Source organism: Haliotis cracherodii, unplaced genomic scaffold (genome assembly GCF_022045235.1).
Source record: "Haliotis cracherodii isolate W230 unplaced genomic scaffold, xgHalCrac1.p SCAF_7, whole genome shotgun sequence".
NCBI classification, from domain to species: Eukaryota; Metazoa; Mollusca; class Gastropoda; order Lepetellida; family Haliotidae; genus Haliotis; species Haliotis cracherodii.
In genome coordinates this window covers 40,553,477-40,578,263 of record NW_027266330.1, presented here as the reverse complement: position 1 = coordinate 40,578,263, position 24,787 = coordinate 40,553,477, and the positions used below count along the sequence as shown (strand labels likewise).

Here is a 24,787-nt window from a genome sequence, read left to right as displayed (position 1 = left end):
CACCCAGTCCACAGTTTCCTAGAGCATACACAGCCACTGTACTATACTGTATACTCAGTACACCACTCACCCAGTCCAGAGTTTTCTAGAGCATACACAGCCACTGTACTATACTGTATACTCGGTACACCACTCACCCAGTCCAGAGTTTCCTAGAGCATACACAGCCACTGTACTATACTGTATACTCAGTACACCACTCACCCAGTCCAGAGTTTCCTAGAGCATACACAGCCACTGTACTATACTGTATACTCAGTACACCACTCACCCAGTCCAGAGTTTCCTAGAGCATACACAGCCACTGTACTATACTGTATACTCGGTACACCACTCACCCAGTCCAGAGTTTCCTAGAGCATACACAGCCACTGTACTATACTGTATACTCAGTACACCACTCACCCAGTCCAGAGTTTCCTAGAGCATACACAGCCACTGTACTATACTGTATACTCAGTACATCACTCACCCAGTCCAGGCAGAGGCGTAGAGTCCTGATAACAACCCCAGTTCCATCAACTATCGTCTCCGCTGTAGCTCACCTGATACAACCCCAGTTCCACCAGCTATCGTCTCTGCTGCAGCTCACCTGATACAACTCCAGTCCCACCAGCTATCGTCTCCGCTGTGGCTCCCACTTCAAGGTTAATCCTGCTGATAGTTTTTGTATTGTTTTCAGAATAATAGAGAAAGTTTTCCCTCGCATCGAATGCTAACGCCAGGTATCCATGACGTTTATCCAGGAAGCACTGTTTGTCTAGGGTGACGTTTAGCAGCGACATGTCGGCAACGTTGGCGGGATAGTGACAGATGGCGTCGTGCACAGCGTAGATGTGAGAGGGCTGAACGAACACCTCCGTCACTGAAAGAAATGATAAGAATGAGGCAAAGGTTACGTCGCCGACAAAAGCCGTTTGTTGACCACCTTGATCACGTCCAACAATATCAGGCGTGAAATGATGTTAATATTGAACAATGGAAAATTCATAACTGTCAAGTCCACTAAGATGGTTGAGAATTTGAGATGATAGATGCCGGTACTTAGAAGCAGTGAGTGAGTGATTGAGTTGTATCTAGCATCACTGCGAGCAGTATTTCAGCCATATCGCGGCATGTTAGTCTAACGTGGGAGGAACGCCGTCAGTGACACCGACCTTTCCCACGCCGGTGTGGTGCTCACATACCAGAGATAATAACCGAAGCAAGATTTGATTATATCAACGGATCCTGGCAAAGCTAAGGGACTCAACTCCGAACAACGAATTGTAGCGCCTTAGATCATTGGGCCACCCGTGCTTCTTTTGAATAACCAACAGTACATACAGCCATTTGTATCATGAATACTGTATGTGTGTACATGTATTTCTGATCACGAATTGGGGTATGATATTGTATTTGAAAAGTGAAAGGAGCTCACATTCACAAGAGCGATCATCGTCGGTGATGTTGAATCCCTCCCCGCAGATGCATCTGGCGCCGGGGTCGGGCATGTCCACGCAGAACTGGTCACACTGCAACGTGTCGCACCTATCTGCACACAGGATAAAAACATGATTTAATTGTTTTACCATCCTGTCATGTTCGTTTGGTGGCCAATGATCATTGCGATATACTCATATATAGATATACTAAGTTACATTACAGTGTCACAATCAGCTCCTACTCGTGTAGATATCAGCTCGTCTGGAATTTGTCCACGCATGATGAAGAGCCCTAAATTGTAACGTTGCAGCTGTTTAGATGTGATGAAAGTACATGGTTGCCTGGTTGTATAGATGTGATATACGTACGTGAAACAATGTTGTATAGCAGTGATATACGTACGTGATACATTGTTGCATAGCTGCGATATACGTACGTGACACATTGTTTTATAGGTGTGATATACGTACGTGAAACATTGTTGTATAGATGTAATATACGTCCGTGATGCATTGTTGTATAGATGTGATATACGTGCGTGATACACTGTTGTATAGATGTGACATACGTATGTGATGCATTGTTGTATAGATGTGATATACGTACGTGATACCCTGTTGTATAGATGTGACATGCGTACGTGATACATTGTTTTATAGATGTGATATACGTACGTGATGCATTGTTGTATAGCTGTGATATACGTACGTGATACCCTACTGTATAGATGTGATATACATACGTGAAACATTGTTGTATAGATGTGACATACATACGTGAAACATTGTTGAAAAGATGTGACATACGTACGTGATACCCTGTTGTATAGATGTGACATACGTACGTGATACACTGTTGTATAGATGTGACATGCGTACGTGAAACATTGTTGTATAGATGTGACATACGTACGTGATACCCTGTTGTATAGATGTGACATACGTACGTGATACCCTGTTGTATAGATGTGATATACGTACGTGATGCATTGTTGTATAGCTGTGATATACGTACGTGATACCCTGCTGTATAGATGTGACATACGTACATGAAACATTGTTGTATAGATGTGATATACGTACGTGATACCCTGTCGTGTAGATTAGATATACCTACGTGATGACACTGTGATGTAGATGTGATATACGTACGTGATGACCCTGTTGTGTAGTTGGTATACATGATGATGTCATAGGGGATGTAGCCGAGGCGGTAACTGATTTTATTTTGGCCGTCGTTCTTGTCTACGATTTTAAGGTGGCCTTTACTTTGTTCGGTCACAAACAGGTAGCTCTGAAACAGCAATAGAAACAATGATAAGCAGTGGGCGAGCATCACCAGACACAGACAAATGACATGGTGAAATAGGTGACAAAGCACCTATTATTAGCAGGCATCCGATAATACGTTCTGATTGTGTTGAGGAAAGTCAGTTGTGTAGCCCCGATGATAACATTATTTCAACCATATGACGATGTGTCTCCTTATTTCGTGCTACCTAACAATAACAGACGGTCGGATCGAGTCGAATCTGAGCCAATGGTGGCCCTGTGAATATTGTGTAAGTGAATAAGTGAGTGTAGTATGTCATTTTTATCATTGGTTGTTGCTGAAATGATACGGAGCACCAGTGACATGAGTTGGATTTTCGCTACAACCTTAAACTCCAGAGTGTCAGTAACTTTAAACATACCCCATAGGCTGCAATGCCAAAGAAATTGGACCCTGAATTTACGACGACGATCCGCCGTCCAGTGCCGTCAATGTTGACGGCCTCCACTGTGTCCTTCTGACTGTCCACCCAGTACAACGTGTCTCCGTCCAGAGTGATGCCCCGGGGGTGCTCCAGGCTCTGGTCAACCAACACGTGGCGGTCAGCTCCCAGCAAGTCGGACATCTCGATCCGCGGACGCTCGCCGAAATCCGACCATATAAGTAATCTGAAGACATCCCGGCATAACATGTTACAAGAACTACCTACAGGGATTGAGGTCTCCTTACTTAACCAGTAAGGCACAATAACAGTACCATCATTTACGGGCTACTTAATTTGCTATAGGTACTTAATTAACTACGATGGGAAATTGGAGAAAAATAAGCTCTTTAAAATTGTTGACTTCACTGTCCCCCTTTTTCCATGTCTAAACTATCCTGCGTTGGGGGCAATTCCGTCCCAACTCACCATCTTTCTATATATGAACTATCCTGCGTTGGGGGCAATTCCGTCCCAACTCACCATCTTTCTATATATGAACTATCCTGCGTTGGGGGCAATTCCGTCCCAACTCACCATCTTTCTATATATGAACTATCCTGCGTTGGGGGCAATTCCGTCCCAACTCACCATCTTTCTATATATGAACTATCCTGCGTTGGGGGCAATTCCGTCCCAACTCACCATCTTTCTATATATGAACTATCCTGCGTTGGGGGCAATTCCGTCCCAACTCACCATCTTTCTATATATGAACTATCCTGTGTTGAGGTAATTCCGTCCCAACTCACCATCTTTCTATATGTGAACTATCCTGTGTTGAGGTAATTCCGTCCCAACTCACCATCTTTCTATATATGAACTATCCTGTATTGAGGTAATTCCGTCCCAACTCACCATCTTTCTATATGTGAACTATCCTGTGTTAAGGTAATTCCGTCCCAATTCACCATCTTTCTACATGTGAACTATCCTGTATTGAGGTAATTCCGTCCCAACTCACCATCTTTCTATATGTGAACTATCCTGTGTTAAGGTAATTCCGTCCCAACTCACCATCTTTCTACATGTGAACTATCCTGTATTGAGGTACTTCCGTCCCAACTCACCATCTTTCTATATGTGAACTATCCTGTGTCGAGGTAATTCAGTCCCAACTCACCATCTTTCTATATGTGAACTATCTTGTGTTGAGGTAATTCCGTCCCAACTCACCATCTTTCTATATGTGAACTATCCTGTGTTGAGGTAATTCCGTCCCGACTCTTTCTGTATGTAAACTATTTATTGTTGAGTCAACCTACATGCCTCACCCTCGTTCAATACTAGTATGTAAACTACCTGAGAAGATTACAGATTAGAATTCAAGTCGACTCACCCTCTTGTTGTATGTACGGCTATGCCATGTGGGGAATCTAGGCCCGTCTGTATGATGATTTTGTATGTTCTAGTCTTGTCACTTGCGTGTAGGGGCGCCATGATGATCCAGTTATACAGGGCATCCGTCCAGTAGAGGTTACCGGACTGCCAGTCCACGGCCATGCCGTACACCTCTGGAGACGTTCCCGTGAAGACGTCTGAGGTGTCGGTACTGCCGTTGAGAACGAGGCTCTGTATTCGTTTGTTCATGGCCTCGCTCCATATCAAGGTTTGGGTGGTGTAGTCGAAAGCCAGAGCAGAAAACTCCCATCCAAGATGTGGCGCGCTGATGTGCCTGATCTTAACCTTGCCACTAACTACCCACTCATCAGGGTCCCCCTCAATCCCCACCAGTCGGGACACAGAGTTCCTCAGGGACGGGACTTGGGCCCAGATAAGATTTTGTCCGTGTCGAACTGAAAACAAGCACCATGACGACAATGTGTGAGTTACAATCCAGCTGAATGAACAAAGGTCGCCTGTGGGTATCTCCAGAAATTATCAGAAGCTGAACATTATATAAATCAATTTTATCGATCTTATATATGACTATTTTTTAAGAGTGTCAGTAAGACGTATTTACAGTTTGTATTTCTTGTTTGTTTCGATTATTATTCTATCAGGACCAAACAACAATGGTGTACAAGGATGAGTACTCTGCCGTCGTGCATCAAGGGGATTGTGGACATATATGTTGAGGTCATTTCTGTCCTTAGATCGGAAACAGATTACATTGATCGTCCATCTACTTGAATATGGTTAAACGTCCCTGGGACACACATGTGCACATACTCTCATCATGATGTCTCCTACATCTACCACGGGTCTACGACGTGCAGGTTTCTGCCTGTTAGTGTGCCAAGTCCACGTACCCATTGTTGTGGCATGCGTGTAGACAAATACTTTTATAACGTGCGCGTATATATCTGTCACGTCCCTGTCTCGTGCTTGTGTCACGTGTACGTCCATAATACCTATGCCCCATGCATAGTAACATAACTGTATCACATATACTTTGTTTTGTCACTTGTATAACAAGTTGACACATTACACGTTCTTTTGTCATGTCCCTACTGGGTTGCATGTAAACATGGTTGCGTCATACACTGAAAATAAAATATACACATTGTCAAACTATGTTTCATCCACAAAAGCCAGAGACATTAAGTACAAAGAAACATCGGACGCTGACATTTTTCTCAAAAAATAGAATTCAGGTGTTTTGTAAATATAAAAACATGAGCCACTAATTTGTTGTTGAGCGCTATTGATTGCTGCTATGCCTGATAAGGTACTTGTACATGTTGTCAATCCAACTTGAGTTCACTGTATATAATTTGTCATATTTGTTATATATCCTTGTGGAGGGGTAGGGTGGAGGGGTAGGGTGGAGGGGTAGCTTAGTGGTTCAAGCGTTCGCTCGTCACGCCGAAGACCCGGGTTGACTCCCCACATGGGTACAATTTGTGATTCGTGCTGAACAAAACGTGTATACACAATTGTGTGTGTGCCCCCATAGTTGTGTCTAGGGGGACGTTCGTGACCTAGAAAACAGCAACAGGAAAGAGTAGACATGAACGGAAGTCAGCCAGTAGGCGAGCATAAAGAACAGTCATATAAATACAGTGTAAGACGGCAACATGTACTCAAAGAGACGGAAGTCAATACTTGTCGAGTTGGAAATAAATTACGTTAGTTGCACAGAGCTCGTGTACAAGTAACAAACTACAGTACACACTTCCAGCAACTAGCCTGCATGTTGGCACATATTGCCACTGTCGAAGCTGTTTGAACAAGGGGATGAAGGAGTACTTCATTTAAGATTTCTGATACGATATTTCATATGTGTGAGTGTCTCCATGAGAGGGAAGAGATAACGGTTAGGTTACGGTTAGATGTCGGTTAGGTTGCTGTTGGGATTTTATGGAAAAAGTAAATTATCCCCGAAAAGTCTTGATGAATATAATTATGCTTAAGAATGTTGAAAAAAGGAAATTAGCAACCACAAAAACTGTATTGTTGAAAGGTGCAATTTTGTTGAAAAAAACTGGCTCATATGTTTAAATAAAATAATCTGGTTTTGTTGCTAAAAAGAATCTCGCAGATCTCGGTCCCTTATTTATCATATTCTCATTACCGAACATAGCTGCGGCATGACATTGTCCATCTCACGTCACATATTGCCAGAAGTCTCGGTGAGGAATGTCCCCATGTCACACCTGTTAGAGCCCATATTGTTACACCTGTTTGTAAAACATATGACGCAGTTTTATGGACATCGTGTGACCAAAGTCCGAAGTGGAAGAGAATGCCTCCTTTGAACCCCATCTCTCGTCTAAAGTAAGTACTCCTGCCCAAAGATACAAAGATTTCGTTTTTGGCAGCTGAGAAAGAACTTGCAATGCAATGATGTCCGTTTGATTCACTGGAGATGAGTGTCTCCTATCAAACTCATAAAGCACTTTCACGTAGGTATTTCCGTAAATTCACGATTGCATCAATGTCATATTTTAAACTTTATAGCCACGCCATGACGTCAAGATAGTCCGACTATTGTTACGCATTGCAACATCTTCAGGAGTAACCCGCATTCGTCATTTCGTAATGTTCAACTCACTTTAAGTTGAGAAAATATTTAAACTCAGTCATTAATATGCATTCTAATAGTTGCTGATCATCAAGGTTGTTTATAGCAACTGTATCTGACCTAAAACTAGGCGTTTATCGAGTATATGAACTGAAGCGTCACGAAGCGTAAACAGAGAAGTTCTATGCATTGCTTGCCATGACCCCGTATTTTTACTACATCAGCTAATGTTTAAACGTTTCATTTTACACGAGTCGATAGAGCATACCGTCACAGCATACGGACACACGAGAGCAGCGTGCGATCCGCGGACAGTCATTATCACTGTATACGTCACCCTGGGGTGGGAGTTTGGTGTCGGAAATGGGAAGGTGGCGTGAGCCCCCGGGGCAGTGCTACGTGAGCTCCCTACACAGCAACGTGTCAGAATATCCACAATGGTTTGTGGTACTTGTCTGTGACACAACAAGTTGCAGAATGTCGTTGCACCCATTTTTATCCTGAGATTATTTCCTAAACGGTAATGATTGATTATTTTAAGGATTTCATTTTCACATTAGTTTACTTACAATCGTAGTCAATTACTTTAAATTACTCAATTCCTTATGAGTTACTTGGCAAGTATGTAAATCAAGTACCATTAAAAACTGTTCACTTGAATAATACATTCTATTAATATGCATTTATTTAGTTTATACCTGAGATATGACTGTACTAATCCCAACGATGCTTATGTTTGATGTCTGTTGAACATATATGATAGTTGGATTCAGGCTTCAGACCAATCACAAAAAAACACTGGTAAAGACAATTTCAGTATCATAATACATTATAAAGTTCATTTTTTATCAATCTTGTCAAGAACGAGCACATAGATGGGTGGCTGAAAGGTTTTGGGCCTAACTATGATGGACTGTGTTGATGGTGTTATTTCTCATCCTAATAGTACCCTCATAGGTCCACACACTGCTCCCGGCGATACTGAAGTGTCTATATCCCACTGGTGGCTTCTCCGGGGATACTGAAGTGTCTATATCCCACTGGTGGCTTCTCCTGGCGATACTGAAGTGTCTATATCCCACTGGTGGCTTCTCCCGGCGATACTGAAGTGTCTATATCCCACTGGTGGCTTCTCCCCGCGATCTTGAAGTGTTTAAATCCCACTGGTGGCTTCTCCGGGGTCACTGAAGTGTCTATATCCCACTGGTGGCTTCTCCCCGCGATCCTGAAGTGTCTATATCCCACTGGTGGCTTCTCCCGGCGATACGGAAGTGTCTATATCCCACTGGTGGCTTCTCCCGGCGATACTGAAGTGTCTATATCCCACTGGTGGCTTCTCCCCGCGATACTGAAGTGTCTATATCCCACTGGTGGCTTCTCCCGGCGATACTGAAGTGTCTATATCCCACTGGTGGCTTCTCCCGGCGATACTGAAGTGTCTATATCCCACTGGTGGCTTCTCCCCGCGATACTGAAGTGTCTATATCCCACTGGTGGCTTCTCCCCGCGATCCTGAAGTGTCTATACCCCACTGGTGGCTTCTCCCCGCGATCCTGAAGTGTCTATACCCCACTGGTGGCTTCTCCTGGTAGTGTAAAGATCCTCCACAGCAAAAATGACATCATCATCCTTTTCATAATGCTTGCCAGACAGCGCTTTCTTCAAGTTGGAGAATAGGTGGAAATCGGTACCAAATCTTGGCCCTGTGCCACAAAAGCGATTTTCGGGCTACGACTGTCGTGTTTCAGTGTGGGAGAGCTATGATTGTGTTGTGGAACGAGGCCCTGTTGAAGACGGAGAATGTCCAATAAGTTCAGGCTCAGGCACCAAAGCCTAGATGACAACACACCTTGTTCTGTTTTCCCGACGTTTAGTCTAGATATTCTCATACAGTTGCCTGAATATATGAGCATATTATTGGTCATTAATGGTCTGACCTTGCGGAGGTAGTAGGATTCTTTTGTAATCCCAGAAAAGCGAAGCAATGAACTTGCCAGCTGACGGAACAGACTTATACGTCATAGGAGGAGATGTTAGATGATGCCACTGCTTTGACTGTTGTTGAGTATCTGGCTGATAGTGGCGAACCCAAGGCTCATCCATTGTTACAACCGCTCACCAAACGACGTACATTCTCACAAGAGATGATGAACATGGAGACTTTCTGGTCAGAAGCCCTGGACCCCAGTGTGCCGTGACCTTTGTTATGCCCAGCTCCTTCCCCAGATCGTTCTAGGCGCTGTATTGGCTGTGTGGCGTCTGTTGAGACGTTGATCAATCATAATCATATCGTGTATTTCATCAACATTTTTCTTGATATTGTTAGATTGTACTATTTTGTGACAACATAGAAACACAGTCATATCATCGGTAAGGAAAACCAAAAGGGTTCACGAATCCAAAGTAGAAGAAAATATAAAGAATAAAAAAGGAACAAGGAACCAAGGCGCTTAGTTAAAAAAGTATGTCAAAACACAACCTGATAGTGTATTTTGTCCCTCATTTGTATCTAATGAATGTAGGATTATACTCTAGATATTGTCAATGTCCTAAACGCATTCTACTCGAATTAATCAGACCTTCCGATAATCGAATCGGGCAAAATTGATAACCCATTATCGTCAATCGGTCATGGCGATAATGAAGTTAGTGATATCCTGTTATCAAAAGACAAAACGTGTCCTTTATCATGGAAAGAAGCATCAATTACTCCACTATAAAGGGAAGGTGGTGTATATGATTGTTCAAATTACAGACCTGTAGCCTTAAGTTGCTTATCAAAGATGTTTTTAGAAATGTATGTTCAAATATGTATTTAATTTCTTCAGAGATAACAGTTTACAATCAGGATTTATGCTCGGTATTAATAATGATTTGGTTAACATTTCAAACTGGAACGAATAAAAAATAGAATACAATCCCGGTAAGACTGAACGTCTAACACGAACCGTTGAGCCGACCCGGTCTTAGACCGAATTTATATGTGAACGATATTTCCCTTCAAGAAGTAGAAAGTCACAAGCACGTGGGTATAACACTTCAAAGTGGTTGTTCGTGGAAAATCCATATCGATGATATTGTCAAAAACGTAAATCCCATGATCTTGCTTAAGAAATTTAATATACCAGGTATGTAGAAAAACTATATAGATAAAGACGCTGCCTGTTTTTCCACTGGTGTTGTCATATTTGGGACAGTGGCACAAAAGAACAATTTCTTTTATCAGAACAACCTGCATTTACCGCGCTATGAACAGTTTGCGGTGCGGTTCTTGGCACCGGTCATGATAAACCATAGAACGAAACAAGTTCCAGTTCTCAACAAGGAAGATACCAGTTCAAATTGAAGACCTTTTATGAAATGAATATCGGTCTTGTATCGGAATATCTTAGTCAACTTTATTGCAGCTCAAAGTTCAGATAATAGCAAATGATGATTTGGAGATGGATGTAATTTATCAACTGAAGGACTTAAAGGTATGGAAACTTGTTTCTCCCTTACGTTTAAACTGTGGAACGCACTTCATAATTAACGCGTGCTCATTAAGAGAATTTAACACTCTAAACAATGGCCCTGACACTACAAATAAATATATAGACTTACATTTCGGTCCTAGATTCTGTCAAATTATGCATTGTCACCTCGGGCTCGGCTGCAGCGAATTTAAAGCTCATAAATATAATAACGTCAACGCCAGAGAATAACCAGCATCGATTACCCGACGAAACAGGTTCTAGTGGGCGAAAAGGGCAAATTGGGCGTGAAAACTAAATAGAAGTCCTTATACATGCTTTTACATTCATATATAAATAATGTTACCTTTTTCATTTTAAATAATAATCCATTACTTACTAATAATGTCACAATATACATCTATGCTCAGAGATAAATGCTTTGTTGAAGCCTATTAAACGTTCTATGTTCCAAATTTGTAACAATATTTTGTAGAGTTGGGTTTTTTTAATTTTGGTAAATCCTTTCGAATTGGAAATATTCATTAGACACTTTTCAATAAATGCTAAATAGAACAAACAGCATGATAATTTCAGGGTTTTGTATGTCCCTATTTATAAGAAAGGGAACAATATTAATATTAACATTTGACCATGAAATGGAAAGGTAAACTCCTCGCCATACAATGAATTTATTATTATTCCTAAATAGGGATTAGTGTGTCAAATTGAAGCGTTCGTTGAGTTAGGCAATCCTACTCAGCACTTTGTCAGATTTACGTTTGTTCAAACTATACTGAACTTCCTCCGTGCTAATTGGAATATACGTCAATGGCGGCTGGAACCAGCCTATGTTTGGTGCGTCACTTTTGTTAGCACTGTTTGATAGTACTGTGTAAGTACAGGCGTTTGATCGGAGGTTAGTTTAGCAGTCGTTAAACAGAGCTTTACTCCATGCTTCTGTGGGTATATCATAAGTTTGTTTGATCCATAATGTCTGCTGAAAGTGACGCCAGTTATCTCATATCCAGAGTCCAATCATTCAGCTGTGTACTGGTCTGTCTCACGGTCCCTGAACCATAATTTCAATTCCCCCCAGCCCTGTCTGTAATACCAAAGCCCCAAAATGAAGCAAGTTTAGATGTTCAACAGCTTCTCCCATCACACTGGGGCTCCTTTGCAATTTAAATGGCGTTTGTCTAGCCGTTTACCTTCATCTGGATGTCTAGTGTATCTACACGTTGGTATCGGTTGCGTGTGTTCATACATAAGCATGTTTGTACTTTGGAAACATATCAAGGAAGTGGAATGGTGCTGCTTCATATATTTATTTGTTTATTAAACCATGATGGAACCCCAATAGGTTGCACTGTTACTGGACGCCTCGCACACACTGTCAGTTAGAAATGTTGTGTTGGGATTGACAGAGGAGAAGTTCATTTGAATAATCAAGACTGTCTTATCTAGCCTTGATGACGATAAGAACTAACAAGGCATTCATATGCAGATTACTCCCCTCATATGTGTAACTCTGCACGAAAATGTTGCCAAGAGACCGAACCGTGTTGTATTTTAGTAATTGGGGGTAACTGATAAAGTAATATGTTTTACTCAATGTAGTTTCAATACATGGCAAGTTACATGCCGCTACACGTGATGTTCCTATAACATTTCTCATGCTTGGATGTTATGTTTGTACTGGGCATAGCATCAATGCATGAAAAACAGTAGATACAGGACAACAGAAATCATTCAGTATTTCTACAATCGCTGTCGTGCTAGGGACCTCGTAATCGAGCATGACCTTTCCCAATTTAAAGATATTTATAAATAATAATATTGTTAATAAGACACAGTTATTTCACATAAAGTTCTTGAAAGGTAAACATTTACTTTTGTTTTGCTGAACATACATGTAGTGACCTAGAACCAAGCGGTTACCTGGTGTTTATATTTGTATGGCTCAAGGCGTGGGTTCGATACCCCACGAAGTAAACTTCATGAAAGACACTTTAGTGACATCTGTTGTGATCTTTCTTCAATGCTATTAAATGTTGGCTTAAACATCACTGAGACAAACTGACCACTGAAGCCAATCGTCTTGGTAGTTTTTGACCATCTTTGTGTCGACAGCGTAGAAACACCGTATTGATATCCTCCTGAAATGCCCTCTACCTCTGCACGGACAACCGTATTGAATTCCCCCTTCCCCGAGTTGCCCTCTTCCCTGGAGAAACACCACAATGAATGCTCCTGAAATGCCCTCTACCCCTGAAGTAACACACTATTGAGTTTCCCCTTAACTACCCTCTTCCTTGGAGAAACACCACATTGAATGCTCCTGAAATGCCCTCTACCCCTGAAGTAACACACTATTGAGTTTCCCCTTAACTACCCTCTTCCTCGGAGAAACACCACATTGAATGCTCCTGAAATGCCTTCCACCCCTGAAGTAACACACTATTGAGTTTCCCCTTAACTACCCTCTTCCTCGGAGAAACACCACATTGAATGCTCCTGAAATGCCCTCCACCCCTGAAGTAACACACTATTGAGTTTCCCCTTAACTACCCTCTTCCTCGGAGAAACACCACATTGAATGCTCCTGAAATGCCCTCCACCCCTGAAGTAACACACTATTGAGTTCCCCCTGAATGACCCTCTTCCTCGGAGAAACACCATACTGGATGCTTCTGAAATGCCGTCTACCCCTGGACCAAATTGAAATCCTGTCATGTGTTTGTTGACATACTACTCTGTGGAGCAGTACCTGGTCAGCTGACTCCGCCACACTTCCTGAGCTGCTAGTACGACTCTCTAGTGCGTATATCCCTGCTGCTAAGTGCATGTAAACTTCCCTCCATCCAAGTGTTCTCTCGGGAAGTGCCCCGATTCTATAAATACTTACTCGTGATTTTGAGGTATTTACATAAAAGCGTCAAAACACTAACCATATCTGTAACAAAAGTCGATTGTACGATACCGATTATATCACGTGTTTATGAATCACGATCACCTCAGAATGAAACCAAGTGTTCGTGAAAAGGTGAGCGTATCCTGCCTCAGCGGTGGCCCCCGTCACAAACACGTTGTCAATATGGGCTGGAAATACCTATTCATATGCATACAGAAAGAGATGGGGATGCCCACTTCTTGCCTCAATGTCTTACCCCAAACGTTTACATAGGTCTTATCAATGAGGAACTCCAGCATTTGCTTTCATTTTTGACAAATTGTCATCATGGTTCAGGGAATAGTTTTCCCTACGATTGTCGAGTGGGATAGTAGTATACAAAGTTGAAAAATCCAATGATTTGACAGAGTTGGTCATCCTAGCTTCACTGTATTTAACATTATAGTTAATCTTTGAGACAGGGGCCTGGTGGTACATTTGCTGGATGCAGCAATTTGTCTCTATGTGTACAGATTGTTATGGAATCCAGTACAAAAGAGGAATGAACATGTCTTCAGGTTTTAGAGTCAAGTCAAAAGTTGATAGTACTGATGTATTATTATCAGTTATGTACTTACTCCAGAAATATTATGTCAACCAAACACTGGGGAAATTTAACACACTCATGTATTCCTCAAACGAAACATTTTTAAGAAATTTAGTTCCCTATATCCACAATGAAATGGGTGTTCAGAATCTTATATTATTGCGATATCTGCAAGCTCGACGCAGTGTTATAATGTGTACTGGGTTGAGCTGGAGACTGTATCAGATCATGTACCGTGGACCGATGAAGGCCGGTGGGGTAGCGTACGCTCGTCACGCCAAAAACCAAGGTTCGATGCCCCAAATGGGTATAATTTGTGAAGCCCATTTTTGGTGTACCCCGCCGTGATATTACTGGAATATGGCTAAAAGTGGAGTAAAACCAAAGTCACTCACTCATCCTCGTGAGCCGATGGCCTATATCTGTACGTGATGTATGTGTGGCATAATTACAGGTGTTTTGTGTCTGGATTTGAATACCACGATCGACACAGGCGTGTGATGTTTGTGTCTGGATCTGAATACCGTGATAGACACAGACGTGTGATATATGTGTCTGGATCTGAATACCGTGATAGACACAGACGTGTGATATATGTGTCTGGATCTGAATACCGTGATAGACACAGACGTGTGATATATGTGTCTGGATCTGAATACCATGATAGACACAGGCGTGTGATATATGTGTCTGGATCTGAATACCATGATAGACACAGACGTGTGATGTATGTGTCTAGATCAGAGTACCAAAGGTAGCAAAGTGAATATCAGTCACATGGATATGTTAACCCTACTTATTGCAAAACTGACATTATGAAAAGCATGCTCTGCTACAAATATAATAGTTAAACTAAACTATTACCCATTTTCCATTGCTCGATGTAATCAACAACATGCAATCAAAGCCTGGCATGCATTCATACCTATTCAAAATGAGAAACAAACAAAACAGTAGCACGCTAACCACAAGTAGGGGAATTAGTATTATTAGGACACATTTTGATCCCTCATCTGCGCTTGAAACCAATTGCATATAAAACTATATTTATTCAAAGAAAACCAATAAATTCACAATTTAGAAAAAGCCAAAATGCTGCAATCGTGTCATGTTTGTGCATACTCCTTGACTGAAAGCTGTGTAATTCCCAATTCATTTCACGAAGTGATCTACAGTTATAAGAGCAAGGATTAGGTCGGATTTACGAGGTTGGAATGAAACACAAGGTTGCTGAGATTACAAAGTGCATTCGACATCTCAGAAACTGCGATTAGGAATTTTAATTCCAGGAACTGATATTGTGTCCAAAGTGTAAAGTAATGAAGTGGCCGCAGTGACGCTCACACTTGACAATACGGGAAACAGGGTCATAGTGCCCTTCCCAGCTGTGCCGAGCGCTACACCGTCAGCTTACCCACCAGCGTTCTGCTTCATCATGTAGCTACCCCCACGGCCATCTTGCACAAAACATTTTCTTTCCGCTTGGGCATTACAAAAAACACAACAAATGGTACCTCAAAGAATAAATAGAAATCTGACAGAAAGAAATATTTTTTAAGAAAAGTACTGGATGTATGTATCTTTAACAATGCAAATCGTGTGGCCGTTGTCAACAAAGTAGGTCTGGGAATGATATTGTATACTGAAGAAAACACTTACTTGAATGTACGCTGGCAATGGACGTAAATATCCATACAAAATGAAATATCGCGTTATGGATGTGCATGGCTCTGTTTGGACCACCCTACGGCAAGAAGTGACGTTCTACTACGCATGCGTTGCTGAAGTAAAATGGTGGCGAGTGCGGAAGTTGGCTGTGTAGTCAGTGGCGGAAGAGGCAGTGACTTCCGAGTGTTGTATTAAGTCCTGAGGCAGCGCAGTTATGTAAACTTGTGATTGCCTTGATACTTCTGTTACTCTCGAGAAGAATAGGGAGAGTACACAGAAACATGAGAGAGATAGGGAGAGTACACAGAAACATAAGTTAGAGATAGAGAGAGTACACAGAAATAAAAGTTAGAGAGAGGGAGAGTACACAGAAATAAAAGTTAAATATATGGAGAGTACACAGTGGGATAAGTTAGAGATAGGGAGAGTACACAGAAACATGAGCTAGAGATAGGGAGAGTACACAGTAACATAAGTTAGAGATAGGGAGAGTACACAGAAACATGAGCTAGAGATAGGGAGAGTACACAGAAACATAAGTTAGAGATAGGGAGAGTCAGAGAAATAAAAGTTAGAGAGAGGGAGAGTACACAGTAACATAAGTTAGAGATAGGGAGAATACACAGAAACATAAGTTAGAGATAGGGAGAGTACACAGAAACATAAGTTAGAGATAGGGAGAGTACACAGAAACATAAGTTAGAGATAGGGAGAGTACACAGAAACATAAGTTAGAGATAGGGAGAGTACACAGAAACATAAGTTAGAGATAGGGGGAGTACACAGAAACATAAGTTAGAGAGAGAGAGAGTCAGAGAAATAAAAGTTAGAGAGAGGGGGAGTACACAGAAATAAAAGTTAAAGATATGGAGAGTACACAGTAACATAAGTTAGAGATAGGGAGAGTACACAGAAATAAAAGTTAAAGATATGGAGAGTACACAGTAATATAAGTTAGAGATAGGGGGAGTACACAGTAACATAAGTTAGAGATAGGGTGAGTACACTGTAACATAAGTTAGAGATATGGAGAGTACACAGTAACATAAGTTAGAGAGAGGGAGAGTACACAGTAATATAAGTTAGAGATAGGGAGAGTACACAGTAACATAAGTTAGAGATAGGGAGAGTACACAGAAACATAAGTTAGAGATAGGGAGAGTACACAGAAACATAAGTTAGAGAGAGGGAGAGTACACAGAAACATAAGTTAGAGATAGGGAGACTACACAGAAACATAAGTTAGAGATAGGGAGAGTACACAGAAACATAAGTTAGAGATAGGGGGAGTACACAGAAACATAAGTTAGAGATAGGGAGAGTACACAGAAACATAAGTTAGAGATAGGGGGAGTACACAGAAACATAAGTTAGAGATATGGAGAGTACACAGAAACATAAGTTAGAGATAGAGAGAGTCAGAGAAATAAAAGTTAGAGAGAGGGAGAGTACACAGTAATATAAGTTAGAGATAGGGAGAGTACACAGAAACATAAGTTAGAGATAGGGTGAGTACACTGTAACATAAGTTAGAGATATGGAGAGTACACAGTAACACAAGTTAGAGATAGGGAGAGTACACAGTAACATAAGTCAGAGATAGGGGGAGTACACAGTAACATAAGTTAGAGATAGAGAGAGTCAGAGAAATAAAAGTTAGAGAGAGGGAGAGTACACAGTAATATAAGTTAGAGATAGGGGGAGTACACAGAAACATAAGTTAGAGATAGGGAGAGTACACAGAAACATAAGTTAGAGATAGGGGGAGTACACAGTAACATAAGTCAGAGATAGGGAGAGTACACAGTAACATAAGTTAGAGATAGGGGGAGTACACTGTAACATAAGTTAGAGATAGGGGGAGTACACAGTAACATAAGTTAGAGATAGGGGGAGTACACAGTAACAGAAGTTAGAGATAGGGGAGTACACAGTAACATAAGTTAGAGATAGGGAGAGTACACAGAAACATAAGTCAGAGATAGGGAGAGTACACAGAAACATAAGTTAGAGATAGGGGGAGTACACAGTAACATAAGTCAGAGATAGGGGGAGTACACTGTAATATAAGTTAGAGATAGGGGAGTACACGGTAACATAAGTTAGAGATAGGGGGAGTACACAGTAACATAAGTCACGGATAGGGAGAGTACACAGTAACATAAGTTAGAGATAGGGAGAGTACACGGTAACATAAGTTAGAGATATGGAGAGTACACAGTAACATAAGTTAGAGATAGGGGGAGTACACAGAAACATAAGTTAGAGATAGGGGGAGTACATAGTAACATTAGCTAGACTTAGGGGAGCACATAGTGACATTTGTTATGGGGTGGATGTGAATTATAGTGTGAACTTTAGTGTTTGTCGACTTGGGAATGATTGCCCTGCGAAAAGGTTTTCATGACCATGCTTCCTCCTAGATGCCTTTTACAACCATTACTTCCCATGATTTGTCCAAGGATATTATAACATTTTTTTACATAACGCTCGTATGACATATTCATTATTTTACACCAATATTTCATAGAGGGGCGGTCGGGTAGCCTAGTGGTTAAAGCGTTAGCTCGTCACGCCAAAGACCCGGGTTCGATTCCCGACGTGGGTACAATGTGTTAAGCCCATTTCTGGTGTCCCCCGCCGTGATATTGCTGGAATAGTGCTAAAAGCGGCGTAAAACCATACTCACTCACTCACTCATAGACCTTTTGATGGTATATATATTAGTATACAATGGCTATCCTTAACATTCGCCTCGCACAACATGCGCTGACCCAGAGGACATAGTTCCTAAATCTCGTTTACAAGCTGCTAAATGTGCAACTTCTGTTTCCTCAGCAACATTCAGTCCCCATATTTCCGCACTGTACAACAAAATGGGACAAACTTGGGTATCAAAACTCTTTCGTCCATACTTATGACCTACTGAATAAATAAATACCTTGATATTCATACCAGGAAACACATTCTATTTGTGCACTATTATAGAACCATTTTTCATATTGCGCAATTTTTAAAAGCTATTACCGTTGTTGTTGCTTTTTTTCATATTTACCTCAAACAATTCTCAAAACATGCATACAATTTACGTCTCTTTCTTAAACGATAGCGCTCAATAACAGACTGTAGGATAAAAAAAAATTACCAATAGTACTATAACCTTGGCGAAAACCAACTTGCGATTCAACATGTTTTTCATAACAAGAACACCAAAATATTAGTCTCCTATTCAGAATGTGTATGGACAGCTTGCTAACATACTTGTAATTGATATACCGATATATAAAGGTTTGCTACACTAGTATCCCCTTTCTTTTATATGATACAATTAGGCCCAATCTCTGGCCCACACGACTCTGGAAGATATGGTCAATCAAACACGTGTGAAATGGGCATCACTGTTGTGGTCTACGTGTGAAGTGTGCATTACTGTTGGGGTCTACGTTGGAAGTGTACATTACTTTTGTGGTCAACGTGGGAAGTGTGCATTACTGTTGTGGTCTACGTGGGAAGTGTGCATTACTGTGGGGGTCTACGTGGGAAGTGTGCATTACTGTGGGGGTCTACGTGGAAAGTGCGCATTGCTGTGGGGGTCTGTGTGAAAGCTGTATTACTGTTGTGGTCTACGTGGAAAGTGCGCATTACGGTGGGGGTCTGTGTGAAAGCTGCATCACTGTTGTGGTCTACGTGGGAAGTGCGCATTACTGTGGGGGTCTGTGTGAAAGCTGCATTACTGTTGTGGTCTACGTGGGAAGTGTGCATTACTGTTGTGGTCTACGTGGAAAGTGCGCATTACTGGGGGGTCTGTGTGAAAGCTGCATTACTGTTGTGGTCTACTTGGGAAGTGTGCATTACTGTTGGGGTCTGTGTGAAAGCTGCATTACTGTGGGGGTCTACGTGGGTAGTGTGCATTACTGTGGGGGTCTACGTGTGAAGTATGAATTACTGTTGTGATCTACGTGTGAAGTGTGCATTGCTATTGTGGTATACGTGTGAAGAATGCATTCCCAGCGATTCACATTGATATATTTGTATCCGAATATTATTATTTTTCTTCTCTATTTTCTTTCACATAAATTACAGTATTATAACCTCGACACATCTTACACACAGGTAATCAGAACGTGGTTTTTCCGATCCGGCCATGACTACACACCAGTGAAGGGGAGATTATAGTTTAGATCATCTTCCACCAACGCATGGATGTATGCCGCATTCACATGGAGAAAAAACGCTCACAAGGCGTCACCGTTATGCGGGAAAACACTGATCAAAGTGATATGAGAAATAACTCACGCAATATTTAGATATGCATATACTCTCCCGGTAAACAGTAGAAATGGAAAGTTCTCATCCATAGCACTGTTTTATCTCAGCATAACTCAAACCTCACTATTGTCCCCATGATTAAAACTTCACCGATATTTCGTTAGGCTTGGCAACGGTCGTATCAATCTTTTAAAATGTGTAACCGCTCAGAATGTGCCGAAATAAAAAATGAAACACGCGTGCTCCAGAGCGAATGAGCCCAGGACTTAGTTGTGATGGGGGAGTCAGTGGACCCAGGACTAGCCGTTAGTTGTGATGGGGGACCGAGTCAGTGGACACAGGACTAGCTGTTAGTTGTGACGTGGGACCGAGTCAGTGGACCCAGGACTAGCTGTTAGTTGTGATGTGGGACCGAGTCAGCGGACCCAGGACTAGCTGTTAGTTGTGATGTGGAACCGAGTCAGTGGACCCAGGACCAGCCGTTAGTTGTGATCGTTGACCGAGTCAGGGGACGCAGAACTAGCTGTTAGATGTGATGAGGGACCGAGTCAGTGGACCCAGGACCAGCTGTTAGTTGTGATGGGGGATGGTGTCAGTGGACCCAGGACCAGCTGTTAGTTGTGATGGGGGATGGTGTCAGTGGACCCAGGACCAGCTGTTAGTTGTGATGGGGGATGGTGTCAGTGGACCCAGGACTAGCTGTTAGTTGTGATGGGGGATGGTGTCAGTGGACCCAGGACTAGCTGTTAGTTGTGATGGGGGACCGAGTCAGCGGACCCAGGACTAGCTGTTAGTTGTGATGTGGGACCGAGTCAGCGGACCCAGGACTAGCTGTTAGTTGTGATGGGGGACCGAGTCAGTGGACCCAGGACTAGCCGTTAGTTGTGATGGAGGATCGGTGAGTCGTGGAAGCCGTACACTCTAGTTCATGAAAGTCATTGTTGGTTTTCAGATACTGATAACATCACATAGCACAGATACATTCTTCCGCAACTACACTTTGCGCCGAAATATGGCAGCAGCAGTTCAGGGCCTGGATATAGTTTGTTCAAGTTGGGTGTAGGTATCATGACGTCATCAGTACAATAATGTCCCATCAAGCATATTTTGGACACTATACACATATACCCTGAAACATACATCTTGAACTATTTATATTATATATAATAATATACAATGCATTGTTTCCAACGCATATCCACTTATAAACGCCTCAGGTTGACAATGGGTGGTGGAGTACCTTGTGGGTTTTGACAACAGTTTGATCTTTCTCTAAGTTTATAGACAAGCAAAATGCCGACGCTTATCACGAGGCCAGATAGGAAAATAGAGATGCAGCACACGTTGTTGTAGGAGTCCCTGGAGTAACTGGATGTCACAAGTTAAGTTGTCCTATTTCTGACACGGCTAACAGTACGCACTCAACACACCTACTAAACAACTATAGACATTCCCTTATCTTGTATAGCACGTGTGGGAACACTAGGACTGCGCATCGTGGTAGGAAGAGGTTATGTACAGTTATAGATATGTAGATGATGTATCTTAGACTTGTGACATGACAATGCAATTTATATGTATTTACTTTCATTTTTTTGCTAAAAGCCCAGGCAAGTCCAGATGAAACTAAACCAAGTCTAGTTTCCTTGATGCCACCGAGGAGGAGTGTCTCTTTTGAAGTACAGTTATATAAGTGTTGGTCTAGAGTATACATGTACACCAGTCTATTTCGCTTGAAATAGTGCTACACTTTTTTTAAATAAGATGTATCTTGAAAAATCAGTCTAAAACTCCAACGTGGGATAAGAACCTTTCTTTATATCAACTTCACCATTACGATCAACGGTGTTCAGGAAATAAAGTTATCATATTTGAAAATATGTATCTACAAAAATACAAAATAAAATCCAATGTCGGCATAAGAAGACATACGGGCATGTTGAATGATATTTAACGGGACGTTCAACTGCTGCAGGAAGGGTAGCATTGTTTTACTCATTGACTGATTTTAATTGATTTGACACGTAATATATATTCATCAAGATTTGATTTGGCCGAAAAACTAAGAACTTGAGGCATATGCGCTTTCACAAGTCAAGCCTGCCATAGATATGTTATTTCTGAAGTAAATATATATCTAAAGACAGCGGAGCTGGTATTGCCATGATAGAAATTGCAATACATACCACGATAACAAGATTCGATTCATATTCCGATAGGATTATCAAAGAAAACTAACAATCAAAGAATCATACGAAATAGAGAAACTGTATAACTTTTGATAAAGCTATACGATAGTATTTAAAACATGATGTTTTAATCTGGACACACTTGACGTAACATGGCAATCTGTGCTGACCAACCGTTACATTGCATCACATCCTGTGGAAACATCAGTACTGATGCATCATCATCCGATGTGCAGCATACAAAATAAACCCTCTTTGTCTGCATCCACCAAGCCCAGGATTATGACGCAATTTGTATAGAGTTTAAAGATCCGGCTTAGCATCAATGTTAACTGATGTAGCCGTTATCGCCTGGGTGCCGCGGAGTCCGGGTGTAGGTGGCTGTGGGAGCGGCACGGCGTTGTCCGGTCACTGCTGATAACGGTTGAGTAAGATAAGGAACGGGCCGAGCTCGAGGGAGAAAGGGGACGAGGCGAGCAAGGACCTCAAAACCCGAACAATGTGTTTAATAATACTTGATCAGAGCGCACCAATGAACATAAACTGCCAGGCAAAGGAAGTATACATTTGAAAAATGCATTTGATCTTATGATTACAAGCATTATCAAAACTCAAGCAGGCTGAAAACAGTCGCTGAAACACTGCAAACCTAGAGGTTCAAAAGGCAGCTAGGTCGAGGAGCAAATGGTATATATATATATATATATATATATATATATATATATATATATATATATATATCAGGGAAACGCGGAAAATCGCGTTTTTTAAAACAGTTGTCCTCGGGAAAAATCATCTTCCGCGTAAAAATATATTAACAGATTTAAAAAAAAACACTCCGAAAAATATGATCGAAAACAGGACAATCCGCAGCAAAGGTTTTCGGACATCATACGTTTTCTGTCACGAATACTCGCACTATAACGTTGGGTGTGGCGTCACACAGAAATTGTAAATACTCAGAGTCAGATGATGGCTTGTTTTTAAGATTAAGTTGTCTTTAAGCCTGTAAGTGAAAGAGATGTTTTACAGTTGTTCATGTGATTAGCGAGAAAACTATGAATGTTTCTTCAGCGTCCAAAAACCCATAACATGGGGATATATGTTGTATTAATGTCTTATGTTGCAATGGAGTTTTGGTTTTTTCAACAAAGGTAAGTCAGTACAAGGTAAGTATTTTTCAATATGCTTCAACATGCGGAAAGGGTCAATAATTCTTTCGGCAGAAATTGACAACATTTCAAACATGGTAGGGTAATGTGAGGCCCGAGAACAACTGGTGGTATTCCTTTTTATTAATACTGATACTTTAAAGTTGTATATATCCGAAAATATGTGTATCTTGAGGTGGCGTTTGAATTGGCAGTGAGTGGGGGTCAATTTAAGATCCAGCGTTGGGTGGGTGGTCCTCACTAAACATGCGCCTGTGTTGTGGGTAGCTAAATCTCACTAAACGTGCACCTGTGTTGTGGGTAGCTAAATCTCACTAAACATGCACCTGTGTTGTGGGTAACTAAATCTCAATAAACATGCACCTGTGTTGTGGGTAACTAAATCTCACTAAACATGCACCTGTGTTGTGGGTAACTAAATCTCACTAAACATGCACCTGTGTTGTGGGTAACTAAATCTCACTAAACATGCACCTGTGTTGTGGGTAGCTAAATCTCACTAAACATGCACCTGTGTTGTGGGTAGCTGAATCTCACTAAACATGCACCTGTGTTGTGGGTAGCTAAATCTCACTAAACATGCACCTGTGTTGTGGGTAACTAAATCTCACTAAACATGCACCTGTGTTGTGGGTAACTAAATCTCACTAAACATGCACCTGTGTTGTGGGTAGCTAAATCTCACTAAACATGCACCTGTGTTGTGGGTAACTAAATCTCACTAAACATGCACCTGTGTTGTGGGTAACTAAATCTCACTAAACATGCACCTGTGTTGTGGGTAACTAAATCTCACTAAACATGCACCTGTGTTGTGGGTAGCTAAATCTCACTAAACATGCACCTGTGTTGTGGGTAGATAAATCTCACTAAACATGCAGCTGTGTTGTGGGTAACTAAATCTCACTAAACATGCACCTGTGTTGTGGGTAACTAAATCTCACTAAACATGCACCTGGGTTGTGGGTAACTAAATCTCACTAAACATGCACCTGTGGTGTGGCAGTTGGTCGGTCCTTACTAAAGAAACGTCCACCCCTGCTTTTGTTTCTGGTTAAGTGTGATATTTTACGAAACTTCAGACAGAGGGAGGGGACAGACAAAGAGAGAGAGAGAGAAACGCGTGTGTGCGTTTGAGCGCGTGCCTGTGTGCGTGTTTGTGTAGCTTAGCAAATATAACTAAAATCTTTTAGTGAACTTTAACTCGAGTTTTAGTTCAATCTATATACTGTCTAAGAGCATCATTAAAATACCTCATTTAAAGACCTCAAGGGCGTGCGATCCAGTAAATTCAATGTGTTGACCTAGTGAGTCGGTATTGAAGCAGGATATTTCGCTTACTCACATTTGGTGGAAGTCTTAATGTTTCTTGCATTATTTATTCAATATGAT

General features: G+C 41.5%; 2 protein-coding genes across 3 annotated transcripts in view; both read right to left on the bottom strand.

The window, feature by feature from the left end:
- Nucleotides 1-15,885, bottom strand: part of LOC139447085 (low-density lipoprotein receptor-related protein 4-like) — a 37,302-nt gene extending 21,417 nt beyond the window's left edge. For both annotated transcript variants that reach the window (XM_071228238.1, XM_071228239.1), the window contains exons 1-6: nucleotides 15,757-15,885; nucleotides 4,518-4,974; nucleotides 3,119-3,365; nucleotides 2,577-2,718; nucleotides 1,421-1,534; nucleotides 593-865 (exon numbers count right to left, since the gene is read on the bottom strand). In XM_071228238.1, the coding sequence (XP_071084339.1) occupies nucleotides 593-865; nucleotides 1,421-1,534; nucleotides 2,577-2,718; nucleotides 3,119-3,365; nucleotides 4,518-4,974; nucleotides 15,757-15,823 (1,300 nt within the window). In that variant the 5' untranslated portion in view covers nucleotides 15,824-15,885. The remainder of the gene's footprint in view (nucleotides 1-592; nucleotides 866-1,420; nucleotides 1,535-2,576; nucleotides 2,719-3,118; nucleotides 3,366-4,517; nucleotides 4,975-15,756) is intronic.
- LOC139447824 (uncharacterized) lies at nucleotides 1,678-2,263 on the bottom strand. Its single transcript, XM_071229307.1, has 3 exons — nucleotides 2,164-2,263; nucleotides 1,862-1,971; nucleotides 1,678-1,686 (listed from the first exon to the last, which is right to left on the bottom strand). Exons 1-3 carry the CDS (start codon nucleotides 2,261-2,263, stop codon nucleotides 1,678-1,680), a joined length of 219 nt encoding a protein of 72 aa, XP_071085408.1.
- Nucleotides 15,886-24,787: the final 8,902 nt, after the last annotated feature.

Coding starts and splice junctions, on each gene's coding strand:
- LOC139447824 (XM_071229307.1), bottom strand. CDS start 2,263: ATGTCACATCTATACAACAGGGTATCACGTACGTATGTCACATCTTTT. Junction 1,972..2,163: donor TACAACAATGTTTCACGTAT/GTATATCACATC, acceptor TCTATACAACAG/TGTATCACGCACGTATATCA.